Raw genomic sequence first — 24,238 nt, 5'->3', positions numbered from 1 at the left:
TACCAATACAGCATGTACATGTATAGCAAATGAAAGCAATTCTTTGAATTTGAATGAAACGTAAGGGTCTTCCATAAATTTCCATAAAAACATTCATGTCTTTATGAAATTCACTGTATTACAAGCATATATATATATATACTTAAAAACAAATATTTAGCTTCCATACAAGTTGCATTGGTGTAGTAGATTAATAATTTAATGTGAAAATAAAAAAAAAATTGTATTAGATTGAAAAAACACCAGATACTTTAAAATCACTTGTAGTGGACCTCTTCACATCACATACAATCACTGCTTATTATTATACATTATTTAAAGTAAACACAGTAAAATATGATTTAGTTACTCTAAATCAAACCCAAAGTCCAACTTTAAGCAAACCTGGTCAAACCTGTGATTCTAAAATCCATTCTGAATCCAGTCCAGTCATACCCAAAGTGACCCACTCATACCCAAAGTGACCCACTCATACCCAAAGTGACCTACTCATACACAAAGTGACCCTCTCATACACAAAGTGACCCTCTCATACACAAAGTGACCCTCTCATACACAAAGTGACCCACTCATACACAAAGTGACCCACTCATACCCAGTTTCTTGTATATCTGATATCCTTTTGAATTTGTAGGAGTAATTTACTAATGATACCACTGCGTCTGAGTGAACAAACGTTATGTACTTACTAGGTTTATTGTGTTTAGCATAGTCACAAAGTATAATTCAAATAGCATTGCATGACAGAATTTATAATAACTTAGCAGATAAGTTTCAGTATAACTCACAAAAGCAGTAACTTTCAAATTTGATTTGTTTGGACATGCTTTCAACAGTTTTGCCAAATATACAACATCAAACTTTGAAGTATCTAGACACAGACTGAGTAATACACATATATTGTACCTTTATCGCTGTACTTACTTTTATTATCATAGCTTGTTTATATTTTTCTTTGCACTCCAATGTTTTAGACATTCATGTCAATGTTTCAAATTCTGACTCAGGAAGGGTGGGTTGATATAGTGAATGGATGTCTGTTAGGGGTTCAGAAACACTACGCACCGCTAGTAATCTTTTTCTTTATTATCTACCATCTATTCACTAGTTCGGTAAGTTACCATGGTAATTATGTTGAGAATATGTAATGTTATTTACATACTCATATTAGTGAGGCATGGGTGACACTGAACAGCAACATGGGAGGTCTGTGTAATTTACATAATTGCATTACCATTAAGATCATAAAACAAGAACTTACCAGTGGATTATAAAAAATGTTTTTTTTCCATCTGTTAAGTGTTTTTCTGATGATTTATAAACCAAAAATGGCATTCAAAAAATAAACATACCATTTCATTTTGTCAGAACTTTAGATATATGAATTGAATTATTTTTAGTATGTTATTGATGTCATTTTAACTCACATGTTTCAAACCATGCCCACTGTAATGTGTTGTAAATCAACATTTGCATTCTCTAGTATCATTTCTACCCTGATATAATATTGTTGATTTTTATTTACAGGCCTTCATGTCCATGTTTCAAATCTTAACACAGAAAGGCTGGGTGGTTGTTATGTATGAAAGCATGTTTGCCACTGGATCATTTGCACCCATCGTGGCTATTTACTTCATCTCCTACCATCTCTTTGCTACTGTGGTAATTATAATATTTATTAATCAATTAACTAGTGTGAGCACTTTGCCTCTGAGGCAGTGCATATTTTTGTTTATGTTGTTACAAGTCAATTATTACCACTAATTTGTAATGTTTAAATTATTGTCTGTACTAGATAAATAGGGTTTTGTTATTTCCAAGTTGCCTAGCAACACTGGGCTCTCCAGGGAAAAGCCATGATGCAAATTAGTTGGTCTCCACTTCAAAAGACTCAATGGAAATTTCTGTTTCTGTTTCTGTTGCACCTGCACCTGCACTTGCACTTGCACCTGGACATCCACACTTCTGTGTCAGCCAGCAGTTTCACAGTATTGATTTTGGATGTATCATTACTGAGGTAATTCATGTGCTTCATGTGCAGGAATGGCTTACATGAGACTCTGCAAGCTCAATTGGTAATCCAACAGTCTACTTAGCCACAAATCTTGGCCACTTAAGGTACCCCTGCTGTTTCTGTGTCCTATGTCAAAATCGTCAAGTGGGTACTGGAGGAGCATATTATTATAGCATTACTACCCAAAGCTATCGCTAGGGTTGTTTTACCGAGAGATCTATCTGAAGATGAGGATGATAATAAGGAAAGCACTGTCCCGAATTGATTGTGATAAGTTGATTGCGGCTGGTTGTCTGCACTATTATATCTGCCATTTCCATGTTATCTGTCCCTGAAGTGCAGGACTGCCATGTTTCCAATTATTCCTTTGACCGTAGTTTTATTGGTAGACCTGAGGATGACACTGCTAGTTAGTACCCGTTCGGACGCAGTCCGAAAACGGGGACTTATGTTTTGACCTCCGTGTGTCCGTGCGTGTGTCTGTGCGTGCGTGCATCTGTGCGTGCGTCCGGACCTGTATCTTAGAAATGTCTGGATCAATCACAATCAAACTTCACACATACATCATACATGATATTATACATGTACATATGTACGTCAATTTGTTTCTTGATCTGATTCAAGATGGCCGAATGGCCGCCATTTTGTTTTAATGAATGTGGTTCTCGTGCCATATCTCTGACTTGCTTTCACTGATTATGTTCAAATATCAAATATTCGTTATACATCATGTCATAGATAGACAGATATATTGGTTTGATGATCCTATTCAAAATGGTCAAATGGTGGCCATTTTTGTGCTAAACAATCATCAAATATCAAGCATTTCTGGCATTTATGGATGGATTTCGTTCAGACTTGGTACATATATTAGACCTTACAGGTTCCTGATGCACATCATTTATTTTTCAGATCGGATTCAAAATGGCTGTCTGGCGGCCATTTTGTTTTAATGAATGGGCTTCTAGACCCATATCTCAGACTTGTTTTGACTGATTATATTCAAATTTTAAATATTCATTATAAATCATGTCATAGATAAACAGATATATTGGTTTGACGATCCTATTCAAAATGGCCAAATGGTGGTTTTTTGTGTTAAAAAATCATCAAATATCAAGCATTTATGGATGGATTTCGTTCAGACTTAGTACATATATTAGACCTTACAGGTTCCTGATGCACATCATTTATTTTTCAGATCGGATTCAAAATGGCTGTCTGGCGGCCATTTTGTTTTAATGAATGGGCTTCTAGACCCATATCTCAGACTTGTTTTGACTGATTATATTCAAATTTTAAATATTCATTATAAATCATGTCATAGATAAACAGATATATTGGTTTGACGATCCTATTCAAAATGGCCGAATGGTGGTTTTTTTGTGCTAAAAAATCATCAAATATCAAGCATTTCTGGCATTTATGAATGGATTTGGTTCAAACTTGGTACATACATTAGACATTACGGGTTCCTGATGCACGTCTCCTGACTGGCGGCCATTTTGTTTTAATGATTGAACTTCTAGAGCCATATCTCTTAAATGCTTTGACTGATTATATTCAAATTTTATATATTCGTTATACATCATGTTATATATATTTACATGTATTCAAAATGGCTGATTTTGAATGCTGTTCCAGAGCAATATTAATATGAACAAGTACTTGTTTGACGATCAGATACAAATGTCAATTTTAATGTTAAAAAATCATATTCCTGACATGGTTATATTCCAGCCATATTACTATAAACAAAACTATATATCTTAAATTTGATAACTAACGGGGACTGTGCATGGCTTGTTTTTAATTAATTACCGATATTCATTAATTGTGGTATCCAGCTGAGAATGATATGTCGACATATATTTAATATTAGCTCTCGTCAGGCACAGCCTGAAACAGGGGCCAGATTGAGTAGTTTCCCTGGGTAGGTAGGTGCCTAATTTTACAATGATTTTACACCAATGATTGTAATTTGATTTTAATCAAAATTGGTAAGTATATCACTTATGGTGGATTGCTTTAGCACATTGTTTTGTTTCACAATTATAGAAATGTTCTATTTTTTTTATAAATGGTTATTTTTTCATTCAACAACAATGTACCCAATCGAAGTGTGTTCAACATTTTAGTCATGTTTTTTATAAACCAAATTTCACATCAGTTTGTGTCTTGAGTTCATTCAGAATGTTATTGAGTGATTTGGTATCAATTTTATCATGAAATGATAATGTGTACATGTGTAAAATATTTGTAGGTTAAAGTGATTATAATAAAGGAGATATACCTTGCTTACTAAACACAATTGTCTTGTTTGTAGATTGTACTCAGTTTGTTTGTTGCTGTTATTCTGGATAACTTGGAATTAGATGAAGAAGTGAAGAGATTAAAACAAATTAAATTCTCTGAAGAAGTTATGAGTACCAAAACAAAGTTACCCCTCAGACTTCGCATCTTTGAGAAATTTCCGTAAGTGTTTTGTGTTTTCCCCATTTGCTGATGTTTTTATTTCTTTAATTTGAAAAAGGGAGTGGTGTAATGATCAGAAAGCCTTTTCAATATATAATTGCAATCCTACACTAATATAGATCTAATACAGTCCAAGCATGTATCAGTAAATCTCATGTTCACGTCAAAAAAATACCTCAAAGAAAGAAAGTCAAAGTCATACTAGAATTATTTTAGCAATACATGCTGTTATGATGAGAGGTAACTGTTTGTTGTTGTTGATAGAGTCAATCAAATCACATGGACCCAGTTAGTCTACTGAAGTAAAACTGATATTAGCACAACTCTATACAACACTGGTCATCTTTAATTGGGATAATAGTGGTTTGGCATGGGCTTTTGGTGGTTTGAATATAAACTTTATAGTTGATTTTATTACCTGTGTTTATTTCAGTGATCAACCACAAATGGTAAGAATGTACAAACTTCCGTCTGATTTTTCCATTCCTAAAATAAGGTGAGCACACTGAATTTAGTTAGTCTTGTATATTTAACCACTGTTGAACTATGTCTTAAATTGTGACATGTGTATCTTGGTTTCATATCAACAGTCATGTTTCTATGTGCTTACATTTTCTATAGTATTTCAATATTTGTACAGTAATTGAATCCTATTGGTTCTTATTTTTCATTTTATGAAAAATATATTTATATTTAAATATTCCAACAACATTATTTTTTAGGGAAAGTTTTATGCGACAGTTCATTGAGACAGACAGCAATATTGAAAAATTACTGAAAAGCAGCAGCAAAGTTGCCAACACAGCCAATGTACCACAGACATATACCCCACCTTGTCAAATGAAATTATTAACATGGAGATCCTCTGTGCCCTTAAGAACTGCTAATATGTCACAGAAGAAGCAAGGAATTACTGTAATTGTCAGGTATTTTAGTACATTATATCTTCTCTTCTAAAGTTTGAAAATGTGGACTGTCAATTTGGATTTTGAATGTCCATCTAATGCCACAAGCTGCCAAGTACAGTGACAATAGATACTGTGGACAACTTGTTTTCGATTTGATAAAATATGGCTGTCTAGTGCCCATTTTGAACATAAATCCTGGTACTTTAACATGTCAGTTACCCTCAGAGATGACTTGGCTGTTTTCAATTGAGGTGCATGTAACAAGTGTACATCTGGGTTTACAGGTGGGTGTTATTATGAGATCTGATTTGAGATTTGAAAAACAATAACACATTGTTTTGTGTGATTTCTACTACTACAGAGATTCTGGCAATCAAAGATTGTTGTCAATAGGAGATGCAAGTCAGTTTGTTAAAGAAGGACAGGGGTTACTGGGACCGATGGAGTATGGAAGCAGAGATAGAAGGTATAGTAACCACGCCGACCAGCTACAGTGAATATTTAGTTCTCTGTGTCTGTCAAATGTTAGGTACAAATTGTTATTGTGAACGAAAAACTCCACCAGCAGTATTGCAATATAGAACCAACAATATTTATAGTTCAAATGTAAAGGAAGCTGATATCAATATCAATACTTTGTTTGCAAAACAGTGAGCTACATTGCAATACTGCTGATTGGTTTGATTTTTTATTCACAGTGAAGGATCTCTATTAAAATAACATATAACACATCATGTGGTAATATTAAAGCAATATCAAAATTATTTCTAATTTCTGTCAGAATAGTTTAATGTTATCAAGACTTGTTTTAGTAAATTAAATGTTGTTCTCTTCAGAGCATTGAGAGCAGGTTCTGTAAGGGGAAGCAAAGCGTTTGAAGCTATCAAAGACAACGGCGATTCATTAGCAAATAAAAGTGTTGAAATAGACATCAAGGTAATACAAGAAAAGAAACAACAAGCTGAACAGAAAAGGTATGAGTCTATTCACTGTGATATGGTGTATAATAATCATGTGTCTGTAATGAATAATAATTTACGCACATATTGCAGTAACTAGTGTCTACTGAAAGATATTGACAAGAGTGTTCAAGATAACAAATTTCCATGGCTGAAAAATTGTATTTAGATGTTATAATCAACACTCACAACCATATAAATATATACAGAAACATATCAAGAATATTTTGAATATTTAATCTTAATCTATTGTGATTACAGCTGTATTGACTCTGATTTGTTTGCTACCATCATGTTATTTGTTTCACTGACAGTTATGTATATTTTGCAGGAATGCACAAGTGGAAGAGTTGATGGAAAATCATCCTTATTTTGATACCCCTTTACTTGCCATGGGTCAACAAAATAAAATTCGTAAATGTTGCAAATTAATTGTGAATACCCGATATAAGGCGTAAGTGGCTGGCTATGGTAGTACAAAAATGTACATCCTTGCATGCTAGGCCCTGTGACTGGCTGTCGTAGTACGTCCCTGCATGCTAGAACGAACCCTTTGTAATTGTGCATGTTACCATGGACATGTAAGTTCCTTTCTTTAAATATATTGTATTACTGTAAATGCATTAATTATTCACTTTGCTTTAATTTCATTATTTGCACCGATAAATATAATCCTAAATTATATTTACACATGAGCATGTAAAATAACCTAATATTGTTTTTGTGTCAATTTGTGAACTGAAAATGCAGTGAAACATCAAAATAGTGGAAATAATTGTTTTTATACAGAGTGTTGCATCAATGGTAATAAATAAATCTGTTGCATCATGGGTAAATATTATCATCATAGTTGCCATGAACACATAATAACATTTTTGAATGTCAAATCTAAGTGAATAATGCCAGGAAGTCATGTACATTAAATACCGCCTGCTGAAAGCCTCCATGGATATGAATGGAATCAACATTTGATATATGAGGTGTAAATGAAGTAAAGCATGTAACATATTTTATAATTACTGTCAGCACTAAGATAAAAATATCCAATGTACCATAATGTAAAAATCATCATAGACCAAGGCTTTGGGACTACTAATGTACATTTCTATGTAGCATAATGTAAAAATCATCATAGACCAAGGCTTTGGGACTACTAATGTACATATCTATGTACCATAATGTAAAAATCATCATAGACCAAGGCTTTGGGGCTATTAATGTACATTTCTATGTACCATAATGTAAAAATCATCATAGACCAAGGCTTTGGGGCTATTAATGTACATACAATGTATCTATGTAGCATAATGTAAAAATCATCATAGACCAAGGCTTGGGGACTACTAATGTACATATCTATGTAGCATAATGTAAAAATCATCATAGACCAAGGCTTGGGGACTACTAATGTACATTTCTATGTAGCATAATGTAAAAATCATCATAGACCAAGGCTTTGGGACTACTAATGTACATTTCTATGTAGCATAATTTAAAAATTATCATAGACCAAGGCTTTGGGACTACTAATGTACATTTCTATGTAGCATAATTTAAAAATTATCATAGACCAAGGCTTTGGGACTACTAATGTACATTTCTATGTAGCATAATGTAAAAATTATCATAGACCAAGGCTTTGGGACTACTAATGTACATTTCTATGTAGCATAATGTAAAAATCATCATAGACCAAGGCTTTGGGACTACTAATGTACATATCTATGTAGCATAATGTAAAAATCATCATAGACCAAGGCTTTGGGACTACTAATGTACATTTCTATGTAGCATAATGTAAAAATTATCATAGACCAAGGCTTGGGGACTACTAATGTACATTTCTATGTAGCATAATGTAAAAATCATCATAGACCAAGGCTTTGGGACTACTAATGTACATTTCTATGTAGCATAATGTAAAAATTATCATAGACCAAGGCTTTGGGACTACTAATGTACATATCTATGTAGCATAATGTAAAAATCATCATAGACCAAGGCTTTGGGACTACTAATGTACATATCTATGTAGCATAATGTAAAAATTATCATAGACCAAGGCTTTGGGACTACTAATGTACATTTCTATGTAGCATAATGTAAAAATCATCATAGACCAAGGCTTTGGGACTACTAATGTACATATCTATGTAGCATAATGTAAAAATCATCATAGACCAAGGCTTTGGGACTACTAATGTACATTTCTATGTAGCATAATGTAAAAATTATCATAGACCAAGGCTTGGGGTCTACTAATGGACATATCTATGTAGCATAGTGTAAAAATTATCATAGACCAAGGCTTGGGGACTACTAATGTACATATCTATGTAGCATAATGTAAAAATTATCATAGACCAAGGCTTTGGGACTACTAATGTACATTTCTATGTAGCATAATGTAAAAATTATCATAGACCAAGGCTTTGGGACTACTAATGTACATTTCTATGTAGCATAATGTAAAAATTATCATAGACCAAGGCTTTGGGACTACTAATGTACATTTCTATGTAGCATAATGTAAAAATTATCATAGACCAAGGCTTTGGGACTACTAATGTACATTTCTATGTAGCATAATGTAAAAATTATCATAGACCAAGGCTTTGGGACTATTAATGTACATATCTATGTAGCATAGTGTAAAAATTATCATAGACCAAGGCTTTGGGACTATTAATGTACATATCTATGTAGCATAGTGTAAAAATTATCATAGACCAAGGCTTGGGGACTACTAATGTACATTTCTATGTAGCATAATGTAAAAATCATCATAGACCAAGGCTTGGGGTCTACTAATGGACATATCTATGTAGCATAGTGTAAAAATTATCATAGACCAAGGCTTGGGGACTACTAATGTACATATATATGTAGCATAATGTAAAAATCATCATAGATCAAGGCTTTGGGACTACTAATGTACATATCTATGTAGCATAATGTAAAAATTATCATAGACCAAGGCTTTGGGACTACTAATGTACATTTCTATGTAGCATAATGTAAAAATTATCATAGACCAAGGCTTTGGGACTACTAATGTACATTTCTATGTAGCATAATGTAAAAATTATCATAGACCAAGGCTTTGGGACTACTAATGTACATTTCTATGTAGCATAATGTAAAAATTATCATAGACCAAGGCTTTGGGACTATTAATGTACATATCTATGTAGCATAGTGTAAAAATTATCATAGACCAAGGCTTTGGGACTATTAATGTACATATCTATGTAGCATAGTGTAAAAATTATCATAGACCAAGGCTTTGGGACTATTAATGTACATATCTATGTAGCATAGTGTAAAAATTATCATAGACCAAGGCTTGGGGACTACTAATGTACATATATATGTAGCATAATGTAAAAATTATCATAGACCAAGGCTTTGGGACTACTAATGTACATTTCTATGTAGCATAATGTAAAAATTATCATAGACCAAGGCTTTGGGACTACTAATGTACATTTCTATGTAGCATAATGTAAAAATTATCATAGACCAAGGCTTTGGGACTACTAATGTACATTTCTATGTAGCATAATGTAAAAATTATCATAGACCAAGGCTTTGGGACTACTAATGTACATTTCTATGTAGCATAATGTAAAAATTATCATAGACCAAGGCTTTGGGACTACTAATGTACATTTCTATGTAGCATAATGTAAAAATCATCATAGACCAAGGCTTTGGGACTACTAATGTACATTTCTATGTAGCATAATGTAAAAATCATCATAGACCAAGGCTTTGGGACTACTAATGTACTTTTCTATGTAGCATAATGTAAAAATCATCATAGACCAAGGCTTGGGGACTACTAATGTACATTTCTATGTAGCATAATGTAAAAATTATCATAGACCAAGGCTTTGGGACTACTAATGTACATTTCTATGTAGCATAATGTAAAAATTATCATAGACCAAGGCTTTGGGACTACTAATGTACATTTCTATGTAGCATAATGTAAAAATTATCATAGACCAAGGCTTTGGGACTACTAATGTACATATCTATGTAGCATAATGTAAAAATCATCATAGACCAAGGCTTTGGGACTACTAATGTACATTTCTATGTAGCATAACACAGAAATCATGACAAATCTGCTGTTTAAAATGTATTTGTAAAAATATGCAGAAAACTTAATTAATGATTAACATAATTATGAGACTATTAACTTTGTAGTTAATGTGTACAATTTTAATCCTACAGTGTCATCAAAGATCCCCTGACAGGGATGGAGAATAGTAGAAGATATCAAGAAATACAGTAAGGAGTGAAACAATAATATTACTATTATAATGACTCTGTGGAAAGGGAGTGCTGTCTTGTTGAGAAATCATTATTGTTGCCAAGCACAACTATGATATTTAATTTAAAGCTGTCATCACTGTTTTATATGGTTCCACCAAGTTATTGCAATGTTATATACTATAATTAGTCCCCGTTCGGACGAAGTCCGAAAACGGGGACTTATAATTCGGTCTCCGTCCGTCCGTCCGTCTGTCCGAGCGTCCGTCCGGAGTCATATCTCAGAGTCCCTTGGACCGATTCCGTTCATTCTTTGCATGTGCCTAGTACTTTATGTGGGACATATGCACATGCAGTGGTTTAGCGATTCGGTTCAAAATGGCCGACTGGCAGCCATCTTGTTTTTTGAAAATGTTGTATTTTGGACATGCTTTGTCAGTTTTCATTCAAACTTGGTACATAGATTATACATGTTAGGATACATGTCCATGATGATTTATTTCACAATTGGATCAAAGATGGCCGACTGGCAGCCATCTTGTTTTTTGAAAATGTCGTATTTTGGACATGCTTTGTCAGTTTTCATTCAAATTTAGTACATAGATCATACATGTTAGGATACATGTCCCCGACCGTCCGTGAGTTCCTGAGTCTGTCCGTCCGACCGTCAGTGTGTCCGTCTTTCCGTGCGTCAGTCTATCCAACGTCATATTTCAGAATCCTGTGGACTGATTCCGTTCATTCTTTGCATGTGCCTAGTACCTTATGTGGGACATATGCACATGCAGTGGTTTAGCGATTTGATTCAAAATGGCCGACTGACAGCCATCTTGTTTTTTGAAAATGTTGTATTTTGGACATGCTTTGTCAGTTTTCATTCAAACTTGGTACATAGATTATACATGTTAGGATACATGTCCATGATGATTTATTTCACAATTGGATCAAAGATGGCTGACTGGCAGCCATCTTGTTTTTTGAAAATGTCGTATTTTGGACATGCTTTGTCAGTTTTCATTCAAATTTACTACATAGATCATACATGTTAGGATACATGTCCCTGACCGTCCATGAGTTCCTGAGTCTGTCCGTCCGACCGTGTGTCCGTCTGTCCCTGCGTCAGTCTATCCAACATCATATTTCAGAATCCTGTGGACCGATTCCGTTCATTCTTTGCATGTGCCTAGTACCTTATGTGGGACATATGCACATGCAGTGGTTTAGCGATTTGATTCAAAATGGCCGACTGACAGCCATCTTGTTTTTTGAAAATGTTGTATTCTGGACATGCTTTGTCAGTTTTCATTCAAACTTGGTACATAGATTATACATGTTAGGATACATGTCCATGATGATTTATTTCACAATTGGATCAAAGATGGCTGACTGGCAGCCATCTTGTTTTTTGAAAATGTCGTATTTTGGACATGCTTTGTCAGTTTTCATTCAAATTTACTACATAGATCATACATGTTAGGATACATGTCCCTGACCGTCCATGAGTTCCTGAGTCTGTCCGTCCGACCGTCCGTCCGTGTGTCCGTCTGTCCCTGCGTCAGTCTATCCAACATCATATTTCAGAATCCTGTGAACCGATTCCGTTCATTCTTTGCATGTGCCTAGTACCTTATGTGGGACATATGCACATGCAGTGGTTTAGCGATTTGATTCAAAATGGCCGACTGACAGCCATCTTGTTTTTTGAAAATGTTGTATTCTGGACATGCTTTGTCAGTTTTCATTCAAACTTGGTACATAGATTATACATGTTAGGATACATGTCCATGATGATTTATTTCACAATTGGATCAAAGATGGCTGACTGGCAGCCATCTTGTTTTTTGAAAATGTCGTATTTTGGACATGCTTTGTCAGTTTTCATTCAAATTTACTACATAGATCATACATGTTAGGATACATGTCCCTGACCGTCCATGAGTTCCTGAGTCTGTCCGTCCGACCGTCCGTCCGTGTGTCCGTCTGTCCCTGCGTCAGTCTATCCAACATCATATTTCAGAATCCTGTGAACCGATTCCGTTCATTCTTTGCATGTGCCTAGTACCTTATGTGGGACATATGCACATGCAGTGGTTTAGCGATTCGATTCAAAATGGCCGACTGGCAGCCATCTTGTTTTTTGAAAATGTTGTATTTTGGACATGCTTTGTCAGTTGTCATTCAAACTTGGTACATAGATTATACATGTTAGGATACATGTCCATGATGGATCAAAGATGGTCGACTGGCAGGCATCTTGTTTTTGTTTTTTTAGGCGGTAGCTTGGACGTGCTCTGTCAGTTTTCATTCAAATTTGGCACATACATGTACTTTATACATGTTAGGATGCATATCCATGACAATTTGTTTCAAAATCTGGTCAAGGATGGCCGATTGACAGCCATCTGACTTTTTGGCCTTACTACTATATTTCCACAATTTATGTACCATTTTCATTCGTATTTGGCACATACATCATACATATCAGTGTGTTTCATAATCAGATCAAAGATGGCTGAATAACGGCTGTTTTTATTTTGGCCATATTACTATGACACGAAACACGTGTTTTGATGTAAATAAACAATCTGTTGTATACGCTACTTGGAACTCAAGTTTCAAGGACACGCTCGCGACAACCCCTTCGCTTTAATATGACGAGCACAGAGAGAACTTAACGGGGACTGTGTCATTTTCAATGACTTGTTGTCATTGACTTGAGAATCACTGTGAAATCTTCATTACCATATAGATTTTTCCCCCTGAAATTTGTCTTTTGTGCAATTACATCAGTTTACTTGTAGTACTCATTTAATTATATTGTGGCAATATTTCAGCAATATTCTTGGCTTAGTGAGTTACCTTGATTGGTTCATGATCTTTGTGACTGTATTGGCATGTATGTCAATGATGTATGAAACTCCAAAACAACGAGTGATGAACACACCAGTATTACAGATAGCAGAGTACGCATTTGTTATATGTATGAGTATTGAGATGATTGTCAAGGTAAGAATTTGAACTTGACCTTTGACTGATAAGTTTGATCACATGTGTTCCATGCTCAATACTTGGGTGTCCAAAGTTGTTTACTTCAAAACTTTTTTGCGGACCTACTGGTGGCAATTTCAGTCCCAAGAAACACCAAAAATCATTTAGACCTGTTCTCAACTGTTTCTCAGGCATGCCTGTACATATGCATGTGTATTTGTTTGAAAATCAATATTAAGATGGCTGGATGGCATCATAATCAAGCACCATTTGGGACTGGAATCTTGGTTATACAGAGAAGGTTATTTTTTAAACATTGAACATACCCGGTAATTGGACCATAATGTTTTTTTAAGATCAGATTGAATGTAACCAGAATTATTTTCATACATGTATATCCTTTAAAATTAGTCTTTACTCAGTAGATAACATGTTAACATGCTAAATATTCTCATAACATTTCATATAATCTACATCTTTCATTGGTTAAAATAATAGAATTATTAGAATGGCAGTAAAAACATACAGTATTGATTATTAATTCTTTTGTTATTAGAGAAGCACCTCAAACAGTTTTGACATTATTTCTTTTGCAGACTTTAGCAGATGGTTTATTTTTTACTCCTAATGCTGTGATTCGTGACTTTGGTGGTATTTTGGAATGTTTTATCCTCCTTGTCAGTGTTGTCTTCTTAGTGTGGATGCCTCAGGAAGTTCCTGCTGCTTCGGGTGCTCAGGTAAAATACATACACTGAGATGTTTAATGAAGATATAACATATTAGTTGAGTATAGGGTAATGATGTTTTTTCCTTGCCCAACTTGACGATAATCTCCATGACACTGACTGACTTCTTTCTAATGTGTACCTATATGCTGCATTGCTAAAAGGTACCCATGATGCATTGCTAAAAGGTACCCATGCTGCATTGCTAGAAGGTACCCATGCTGAGTTGCTAAAAAGTACCTACGCTGCATTGCTAAAAGGTACCCAAGCTGCATTGCTAAAAGGTACCCACGCTGCATTGCTAAAAGCTACCCATGCTGCATTGCTAAAAGGTACCCAAGCTGCATTGCTAAAAGGTACCCACGCTGCATTGCTGAAAGGTACCCACGCTGCATTGCTAAAAGGTACCCATGCTGCATTGCTGGACATGTACCCAGATTACTGGATTTGTGTGCCCATGCTGCATTACTGAAAGCTACCCATGCTGCATTGCTAAAAGGTACCCAAGCTGCATTGCTGAAAGGTACCCAGACTGCATTGCTAAAAGGTACCCATGCTGCATTGCTGGACATGTACTCAGATTACTGGATTTGTGTGCCCATGCTGCATTACTGAAAGCTACCCATGCTGCATTGCTAAAAGGTACCCATGCTGCATTGCTAAAAGGTACCCATGCTGCATTGCTAAAAGGTACCCATGCTGCATTGCTGGACATGTACCCAGATTACTGGATTTGTGTTCCCATGCTGCATTGCTAAAAGGTACCCATGCTGCATTACTGAAAGCTACCCATGCTGCATTGCTAAAATGTACCCATGCTGCATTGCTGGACATGTACCCAGATTACTGGATTTGTGTGCCCATGCTGCATTACTGAAAGCTACCCATGCTGCATTGCTAAAAGCTACCCATGCTGCATTGCTGAAAGGTACCCAAGCTGCATTGCTGAAAGGTACCCACACTGCATTGCTAAAAGGTACTCATGCTGCATTGCTGGACATGTACCCAGATTACTGGATTTTTGTGCCCATGCTGCATTGCTAAAAGGTACCCATGCTGCATTGCTAAAAAGGTACCCACGCTGCATTGCTAAAAGGTACCCATGCTGCATTACTGAAAGCTACCCATGCTGCATTGCTAAAAGGTACCCATGCTGCATTACTGGACATGTACCCAGATTACTGGATTTTTGTGCCCATGCTACATTACTGAAAGCTCCCCATGCTGCATTGCTAAAAAGGTACCCACGCTGCATTGCTAAAAGGTACCCATGCTGCATTACTGAAAGCTACCCATGCTGCATTGCTAAAAGGTACCCATGCTGCATTGCTGGACATGTACCCAGATTACTGGATCTGTGTGCCCATGCTGCATTACTGAAAGCTACCCATGCTGCATTGCTAAAAGGTACCCATGCTGCATTACTAAAAGGTACCCAAGCTGCATTGCTAAAAGGTACCCACGCTGCATTGCTGAAAGGTACCCACGCTGCATTGCTAAAAGGTACCCACGCTGCATTGCTAAAAGGTACCCATGCTGCATTGCTGGACATGTACCCAGATTACTGGATTTTTGTGCCCATGCTACATTACTGAAAGCTACCCATGCTGCATTGCTAAAAGATACCCATGCTGCATTGCTAAAAGGTACCCAAGCTGCATTGCTAAAAGGTACCAACGCTGCATTGCTGAAAGGTACCCACGCTGCATTGCTAAAAGGTACCCACGCTGCATTGCTAAAAGGTACCCATGCTGCATTGCTGGACATGTACCCAGATTACTGGATTTGTGTGCCCATGCTGCATTGCTAAAAGGTACCCAAGCTGCATTGCTGAAAGGTACCCACGCTGCATTGCTAAAAGGTACCCACGCTGCATTGCTAAAAGGTACCCATGCTGCATTGCTGGACATGTACCCAGATTACTGGATTTGTGTGCCCATGCTGCATTACTGAAAGGTACCCATGCTGCATTGCTAAAAGGTACCCAAGCTGCATTGCTAAAAGGTACCCATGCTGCATTGCTAAAAGGTATCCATGCTGCATTGCTAAAAGGTACCCAAGCTGCATTGCTGAAAGGTACCCACGCTGCATTGCTAAAAGGTACCCACGCTGCATTGCGAAAAGGTACCCATGTTGCATTGTTGGACATGTACCCAGATTACTGGATTTGTGTGCCCATGCTGCATTACTGAAAGCTACCCATGCTGCATTGCTAAAAGGTACCCATGCTGCATTGCTGGACATGTACCCAGATTACTGGATTTGTGTGCCCATGCTGCATTACTGAAAACTACCCATGCTGCATTGCTAAAAGGTACCCATGCTGCATTGCTAAAAGGTACCCATGCTGCATTGCTAAAAGGTACCCATGCTGCATTGCTGGACATGTACCCAGATTACTGGATTTGTGTGTCCATGCTGCATTACTGAAAGCTACCCATGCTGCATTGCTAAAAGGTACCCATGCTGCATTGCTAAAAGGTACCCATGCTGCATTGCTAAAAGGTACCCATGCTGCATTGCTAAAAGGTACCCATGCTGCATTGCTGGACATGTACCCAGATTACTGGATTTGTGTGCCCATGCTGCATTGCTAAAAGGTACCCACGCTGCATTGCTAAAAGGTACCCATGCTGCATTGCTGGACATGTGAGATTATTGCACCCATGATGCATTGGTGGACATGTGTACCCACTACTTGACTCATGTGCATGCTGTGACCCATGGTGACTTATTTTTATTGTGAACTTGGCGAATGTCAGTCGTGCCTTACTTTGCTTCTATTTCACTCCAAAGATTATTGATGTTGATTGACACAATTCATAATGTTTGAGTTTAATCTTACTGACCTGAGAAACACTTAATGTTGCTTTGTTTTAGATTCTAATGGTTTTGAGATGTTTACGTCCACTTCGTATTTTTATATTGGTACCTCACATGAGAAGAGTGGTACATGAACTATGCCGTGGGTTCCGGGAAATCACCCTTGTATCTGTTTTATTGTTAGCATTTATGTTTATTTTTGCTAGTTACGGAGTACAGATATTGGGTGATAAATTAGCACGTTGTAATGACAGAAACATCTCAACTAAAGTGAGTATTCTCCCTGCTTCTTAATATTAGGTCGAAAATAAATTAAAAAAAAATAAATTGTAGAAGATAACCAGTAAGACAGTGTTTTTCTCAGTATATGTACACCAGTCAACACAGAATGTAATGATTCAATTAAAAACTGATTTACACATTACTATATGCTATCTGGTGATAAAACTGATTTACACATTACTTTTTGCTATCTGGTGATAAAACTGAATATTTATTTAGTTGGTACCCAGAAGCCACCTGTGCACAACTGGTTGCAGTTTTTAGGTTCCATCAAGCAAAAATTCTTACATAAATAGGATTTTATGCTCAGATCTAAATAAATTGTACAAATATATGTATATAAGTATTTTGGGAATTGAAAAATAAGAGAGTGTCAAACTTACACCATCACACCAGTATTAGTAATCTTGGTATGAATAATAATAATAATAATAATAATAATAATAATAATAATAATAATAAATGAATGCCATCTTATTTGTTGCAGGAGGAGTGTGTTGGTAATTTTTTTCAGGTTGTCAGTTATAGAAAATTTCCAAGTAGAATTTTATGGGACAAAAATGAGACATATCCATCAATGGTGGTGCCAAGAGTTTGGTGAGCAAACACTTTCTATTATGTTGCAATATTTGGTTCTCAACTCTATCACTTTACCATTTATTCTCTGGAGTGGTCATCCATATTATTTTTAATTCTTCATTATTCAAAAAGAACAAACCCTGAACTGAAATATTAAAGCTTATATAGCTCATTATGTTACTGTAAAACCAGACAAATGTAAGACGTGTGTGTAAATCCAAGACATGTATGTTGTGTATAGTGTTCGGATTTAAAGAAATATGCTGTTGTATTTGTTAGTTTGCTTTTCATGTTATTTATTTAATATATCAGGTCAAATCCAAGGAATTGGAACTTTGATGATCTAGGGAGTGCTATGATAGGATTGTTTGAAGTTTTATCTTTGGAAGGTTGGTTAGAGGTCCGGGATATCATCATCCGACAAACTAACCTGGTAAGATGGAGCAAATCAGAATAGGTTATTATTATTATTATTATTATTAATGCTCACGTGTGTATGAAATATGTTTTGTGATTGGTTATTTTCATTGTGTTACAGTGGGAAACCATCTACATTCACACGTTTGTGTTTATTGGTTGTATGATTGGGTTAACACTCTTTGTTGGCGTGGTCATTTCAAACTTCTTTGAAAACAAGGTAAGAAGAAACTACATTGTATGAATTTATTTTGTATTCACTTCATCAGCTTGAAATTGGTAACATCAAAGGACACTGATGGCAGTATTCCATATATGCAATATAAAGACTCCTAAAGTTGAGCAAATGAGAAACCTTGTGATGCCACTTATAAAGCTTAGAGGGTGACGATGGTATTTGACAGAATGTGTTCATATAAAAATATATATGCACATTTCTAAAATTCACAATTTTTACTATATAATGCCACCCTCAGCACACAATAGTTCCAAGTTTTTTTTATTTCCCATCATGCAATGTGTTTAAGTGGTATGCATTCGTATTGGAAATTCAGTGAATTACAATGACAGTGTTGTCTTTATGTATGCACAGGGTACAGCATTATTAACAGTTGATCAAAGACGATGGCAAGACTTGAAAGGCAGACTACAGCTTGCTCAGCCATTACATATTCCACCAAGACCAGGTAGTTTATCCATTGAAAGTACCATGACAAGTTTTTGTATTGCAATGCAGACATGTATAATCATTTATCTCACTTCTGTTTCTGTATTTTCAGATGCCTATCCAATGCGAGCCAAGGTCTATGATTTCACCCAACATAAGTATTTTAAGAAGTGTATTGCCCTGCTTGTTATTGTTAATTTCTTCCTGCTTTCTGTTCAGGTATAGGTGTATGAATGGTTATTTATTTACAATGGTGACAGTCTTCCATGGATTTTTTTTTTTTATAATTTGATTTGGAGTATGTGTCAAGCAAAAAAATGCTGATAAAATATCTAAATTGTTGATGGAATTAACACATAAAGGAATCCATAGTTTCAAAAATTAGACACTACATATCTGGTTCACATATATTCAATAGAGATCAAGACAAATTCATTTATTTTATTATCTTGACTGTATCATAAATGAAAGGAAAGATACATCTATAAACTATCTATCCTTGTTGTTGTATTAACTTTTTTACTTTCAACTTACAGTGGGACAGTGATAATGGTCACAGAACATTTGTCTTGGCTTCAACATCAGTGGCATTCACATTTATATTTGTTATTGAGGTCATTTTAAAGATAATCTGTATGACAATAACGGGCTATTGGCAGAGCCGTCGAAATCGTTATGAGTTGTTAGTCACTGTCTTGGGAGTTATTTGGATAGTTTTGCAGTTCACCCTTGCAGTAAGTCTTCTTTTTATTCCATAAAATAAATGTTATTACAGCCATATAGAAATAATAATGATATACAGAATATATAATAGTTCAAAAGAAAAAAACAATACACTACTTGTTTTCAATTTCATAACATTCTGAAATAAAACATTTGTTAGAGAATTAATTGAACAGAACGAAGACATTTATATTGATGATAATGAGAACCAGATGTTCTCCAATATCTGTCAATTAGATAAGTTTTGTATGATGTTATGAGTAGAAATAAAAAAAGTGACAAGTACAGTTTACATTTCCTGCTAAATCTGGCTAGTCTATGTCTTTTTTTGGTCAGAATTGCTCACACCTAAATTTGTGCAGTATTTTTCACACAAAATTCTTAGATATATTATTGCATTGTTTCAGAACTTTTATACTCAATTTTACCATGCAAAGAAAAAATTGTACATTGTTTGTATCCATTCATTTGTTATTTATCAAAGGCTAAGGTTGTACTAGTTTCGATATGTTTAATATTATGAACCTTTCCAAAAAAAAATGTGTTGAATGAAATACAATTATATGGTGTTACTGAGACTCTATAACTGTCTTACTAATTATTGTTTTTATGTATTTTTAGAATCAGTTCAGCTATGCCTTTGGAGTTGCTATCATTATTTTAAGATTCTTCACAATCACTGGCAAACATGTAAGTTGAAATGTAGCAGGTTCCTGACTTGCTAAGATACTACATGTATGTATGTGACAGTTGATTTCACAAGCAAAGGGTTCCATCAGATCATCAAGTAGTTGTATGCAGAGATGTTTTAGCTCCAGTTTTATGCAAATTATATGGACTTTGATTCTAGGGCACTTTTGAGAAACCTATTTTTAGCTCCGCTGTCGACTTTGTCGAGCGTAGCTTATCATATGAGTGATTGATTGTCGTTGTCCGTGTCAATGTTTTACTTTTCCGACTTCTTGAAAACTACAAGCCTGAATGCTTTGATACTTGGTGTATATGTACCTTGGGTAGATCTCTCTTAGATTTGTTCATTTCATGATGATATCTTCAATTCTCAAATTTTTGGCATTTTTGGTAAAAAGTGATATTTTCGACTTCTTGTTTCTTTATACACGGTGATGAAGAAGGACAAAATATAAATTTGTAGATAAGAAGCTACAGTCAAATCAATACTGAAAGACTAGTAAATGAATGTCCTCTGCTGCTGCTGTTAACCCACACTGCATAATGCTCTAGGGACTGTAGATATATAATTAACGTAGAATGCTATACAAAAGTAGAAATATTGTCATTTTCTCTATTTTTAGCTCCGCTGTCGACTTTGTCGAGCGGAGCTTATCATATGAGTGATTGTTCGTCGTCCGTCGCCCGTCGTTCGTGTCAATGTTTTACTTTTTCGACTTTTTCTTGAAAACTACAAGCCTGAATGTTTTGATACTTGTTGTATATGTACCTTGGGTAGACCTCTCTCAGATTTGTTCATTTCATGATGATATCTTCAAGTCATTTTTGTAATTTTTGGTAAAAAATGATATTTTTGACTTCTTGTTAAAAACCACAAGTCCAATTGATTTGATATAACATATATAGGTACTACATGTGGACCTCTCTCAGATTTGTTCATTTTGTGATGATATCTTCAATTCTCTAATTTTGGTGAATATTTTTGTCATTTTTGGTAAAAAGTGATATTTTCGACTTCTTGTTAAAAACCGCAAGTCCAATTGCTTTGATATTACATATATAGGTACAACATGTGGATCTCTCTCAGATTTGTTCATTTTGTGATGATATCTTCAATTCTCTAATTTTGGTGAATATTTTTTGTCATTTTTGGTAAAAAGTGATATTTTCGACTTCTTGTTAAAAACCGCAAGTCCAATTGCTTTGATATTACATATATAGGTACAACATGTGGATCTCTCTCAGATTTGTTCATTTTGTAATGATTACCTTGCCCGTACCATCAAAGATGGAAGGGAAAGGTATATTAAGCGAAAAATTTTGTCCGGCGTTGTCGTCGTTGTTGTTGTTGTTGTCGTCATCGTCGTTAATAATTGTTATTGTGTGCATAATAACTTTACTAATTCTATTCCAAACTTTATCAAACTTGGTCACCTTATTCATCAGTATAAAGTCTTCCCTGAGTTTGAACAACAGATGTCCTGTATGAAAATATCATGCAAAAATTGAGAAAATCTGATAAAATATTTTGACTGTTTCTACTTGACTGATCACTGGTGATACACATCAAAGGTCACTGATCTCAGTGGAAATATGCATTGTTGTATGTGTTCAATGAAGCAAATGATTTATCTTGTAATAATATCCTTGGTAATGTATCTCAGAATCACATACTGGGTTTCAAAACCAACTCATGGAGAGATTGCACAGTCTGATACACATTTGCAAACCTACCAATAAAATCTTTTCAGAAAACAAGATGTCAGAAAATCAATATAAGCACTCCTATGAACTGGGTGCCTAACTTTGATCAAGATCTGAAGCTAATAGAAAATCTGTTTAGTTCAAAGTTATCAAATCAAAAACAATGCATAAAAAATACATTAAAAGCAAAACATTTCATCCACATTTTAAAAAGAAAATTATTCTAAAATATATGTATTCTGTATTTGACAAACAGTTCATTCGACAAATGAAAACTCACAGGAATATGTTTCAGCTACTAGAACAGAATGATAGAGTCTTTATAATACTAGTTTAAAAACGCACTTCAAAGATTGCTGTGTTTGAAGATGCAGATTCTCAGGAGGCAACAGTACTGTTGACTTCTCCCTCCACTGGACACCAACTATTTAAGTTGATTTGCATACAAAGCAGAGCTTGCAACATGATAGCTATTCATAAAGGGTGTTTTTTTTTTACTTTTCATATAATACAGTAGTCACACAATGAGGCAGTTCATATTTGTCTCAGTGAATCATTAATTTTTGACAGACACCTGTACAAAATACTTGGACTAAAGCCAGCTAAAATTTTCTGTTATCTTGCATGTTTTATGAATCTATTCACATCTAAATGCAGCACTTTTTTTTTTCAATGAGACATTTGTTTTTATACTAAAATATCTGAATTACTTTGAAGAAAGCTGGAAATTATGTCCCTTAAAATAATTAAACAAATAAGGCACCAATGTTTTTGTAAGATATTTACATCTTTTAAGGACATTCGGTAGACTGATTCCCCACTGTTGGTTCAACCCCAAAACTTGTTTGTATTCAAAATTAATTATGACAATGCATATTTATATTGAAACAAACTATGATAAAGGGAATTATATTATATAATAAAGGGCAAGGTCACCAGAGTTCAACTATGTTCTTTAATTCTCTAATTTTGGTGAATATTTTTGTCATTTTTGGTAAAAAGTGATATTTTCTTCTTGTTAAAAACCACAATCATTTATGGTGAAAAATGATATTTTTGAATTTTGAATATTGTTCATTTTCTAATGATATCTTCTGTTCTTTAATTGAAATGTGCATTGCTAACAGCGGAGCCATCTCAGCCGAGAGGCTGCTTTTTACATATTTGATACATCATGTTAAAAGTATTAAAAAAATAAAATAAAAATATGAGGTCACTTGACTTCACTTTTCAGATAAAATTAATCAGTGATATACTGTAACAGTGTTTTAGGTTATTTTATCATTGTTTCCTATGGCAATTATTTATCTCACTATCTCTAAATTTTGCTCGTTGACATGTATGAAAAAAAGATATAATAGTGTCTTACAAAAAGTATTAACAAATTCACAGTTATAATTTTAGTGGGTTTTTAATGATAAAATGTCTTTTCATTGCGGTCTATGGAAACCACTGCTAAAATTGTATTTTATGCGTATTATTTTACTGTTTTTTTCAAAAATCAGATTGACAGTGAACCAAAAAAGTTCACATACTATTGACTAATACTAAAGTGAATAAACATAGACAGATTTAAACCCAAAATATCGCTACTGCAATATGCACATGCATATATGCACACTTAGCATTCTACCTTAAAGCGTGTGCATAGCGAATCTTATCTGAACGTTTGCACAGAAAATTGAATAAACATTAAAGGCAGCATTATAATACCTGAGGATGTTCATTTTTTATCAGTCCGGTTTTGGATGTAAGTATTTCAAATGACAAACTTTAATAATATGCTGATATAATTTTCTTTTCATTTTTCAGCCGACTTTAAAGATGCTGATGTTGACTATAGTTGTATCTGTGTTTAAAAGTTTCTTCGTTATAGCTGGACTGTTTCTAATGATGACATGTTATGCATTTGCTGGAGTGGTCTTATTTGGAACAGTGAAATATGGGGAGAATTTAGAAAGGTTAGTTTGTTTATTAAAATTATTTGTTTGGAGTATTGTACG

General features: G+C 34.8%; 1 protein-coding gene across 1 annotated transcript in view; it reads left to right on the top strand.

Moving 5' to 3' along the window:
* LOC102802094 (sodium leak channel NALCN-like) overlaps positions 1-24,238 on the top strand; it is a 129,184-nt gene that overhangs the window by 77,096 nt on the left and 27,850 nt on the right. Inside the window, exons 13-31 of the mRNA XM_085499995.1 lie at positions 1,528-1,662; positions 4,341-4,489; positions 4,923-4,985; positions 5,212-5,415; positions 5,759-5,863; positions 6,234-6,371; positions 6,688-6,810; positions 10,599-10,655; positions 13,472-13,643; positions 14,222-14,362; positions 17,231-17,443; positions 17,943-18,052; positions 18,347-18,467; positions 18,573-18,671; positions 19,044-19,137; positions 19,231-19,337; positions 19,655-19,852; positions 20,463-20,531; positions 24,048-24,196. Coding sequence (XP_085356121.1) covers positions 1,528-1,662; positions 4,341-4,489; positions 4,923-4,985; positions 5,212-5,415; positions 5,759-5,863; positions 6,234-6,371; positions 6,688-6,810; positions 10,599-10,655; positions 13,472-13,643; positions 14,222-14,362; positions 17,231-17,443; positions 17,943-18,052; positions 18,347-18,467; positions 18,573-18,671; positions 19,044-19,137; positions 19,231-19,337; positions 19,655-19,852; positions 20,463-20,531; positions 24,048-24,196 — 2,447 coding nt within the window. The remainder of the gene's footprint in view (positions 1-1,527; positions 1,663-4,340; positions 4,490-4,922; positions 4,986-5,211; positions 5,416-5,758; positions 5,864-6,233; positions 6,372-6,687; positions 6,811-10,598; positions 10,656-13,471; positions 13,644-14,221; positions 14,363-17,230; positions 17,444-17,942; positions 18,053-18,346; positions 18,468-18,572; positions 18,672-19,043; positions 19,138-19,230; positions 19,338-19,654; positions 19,853-20,462; positions 20,532-24,047; positions 24,197-24,238) is intronic.

This window comes from Saccoglossus kowalevskii, chromosome 6, assembly GCF_978046115.1.
Source record: "Saccoglossus kowalevskii chromosome 6, keSacKowa6.1, whole genome shotgun sequence".
NCBI classification, from domain to species: Eukaryota; Metazoa; Hemichordata; class Enteropneusta; family Harrimaniidae; genus Saccoglossus; species Saccoglossus kowalevskii.
This window is presented reverse-complemented; position numbering and strand designations above follow the sequence as displayed.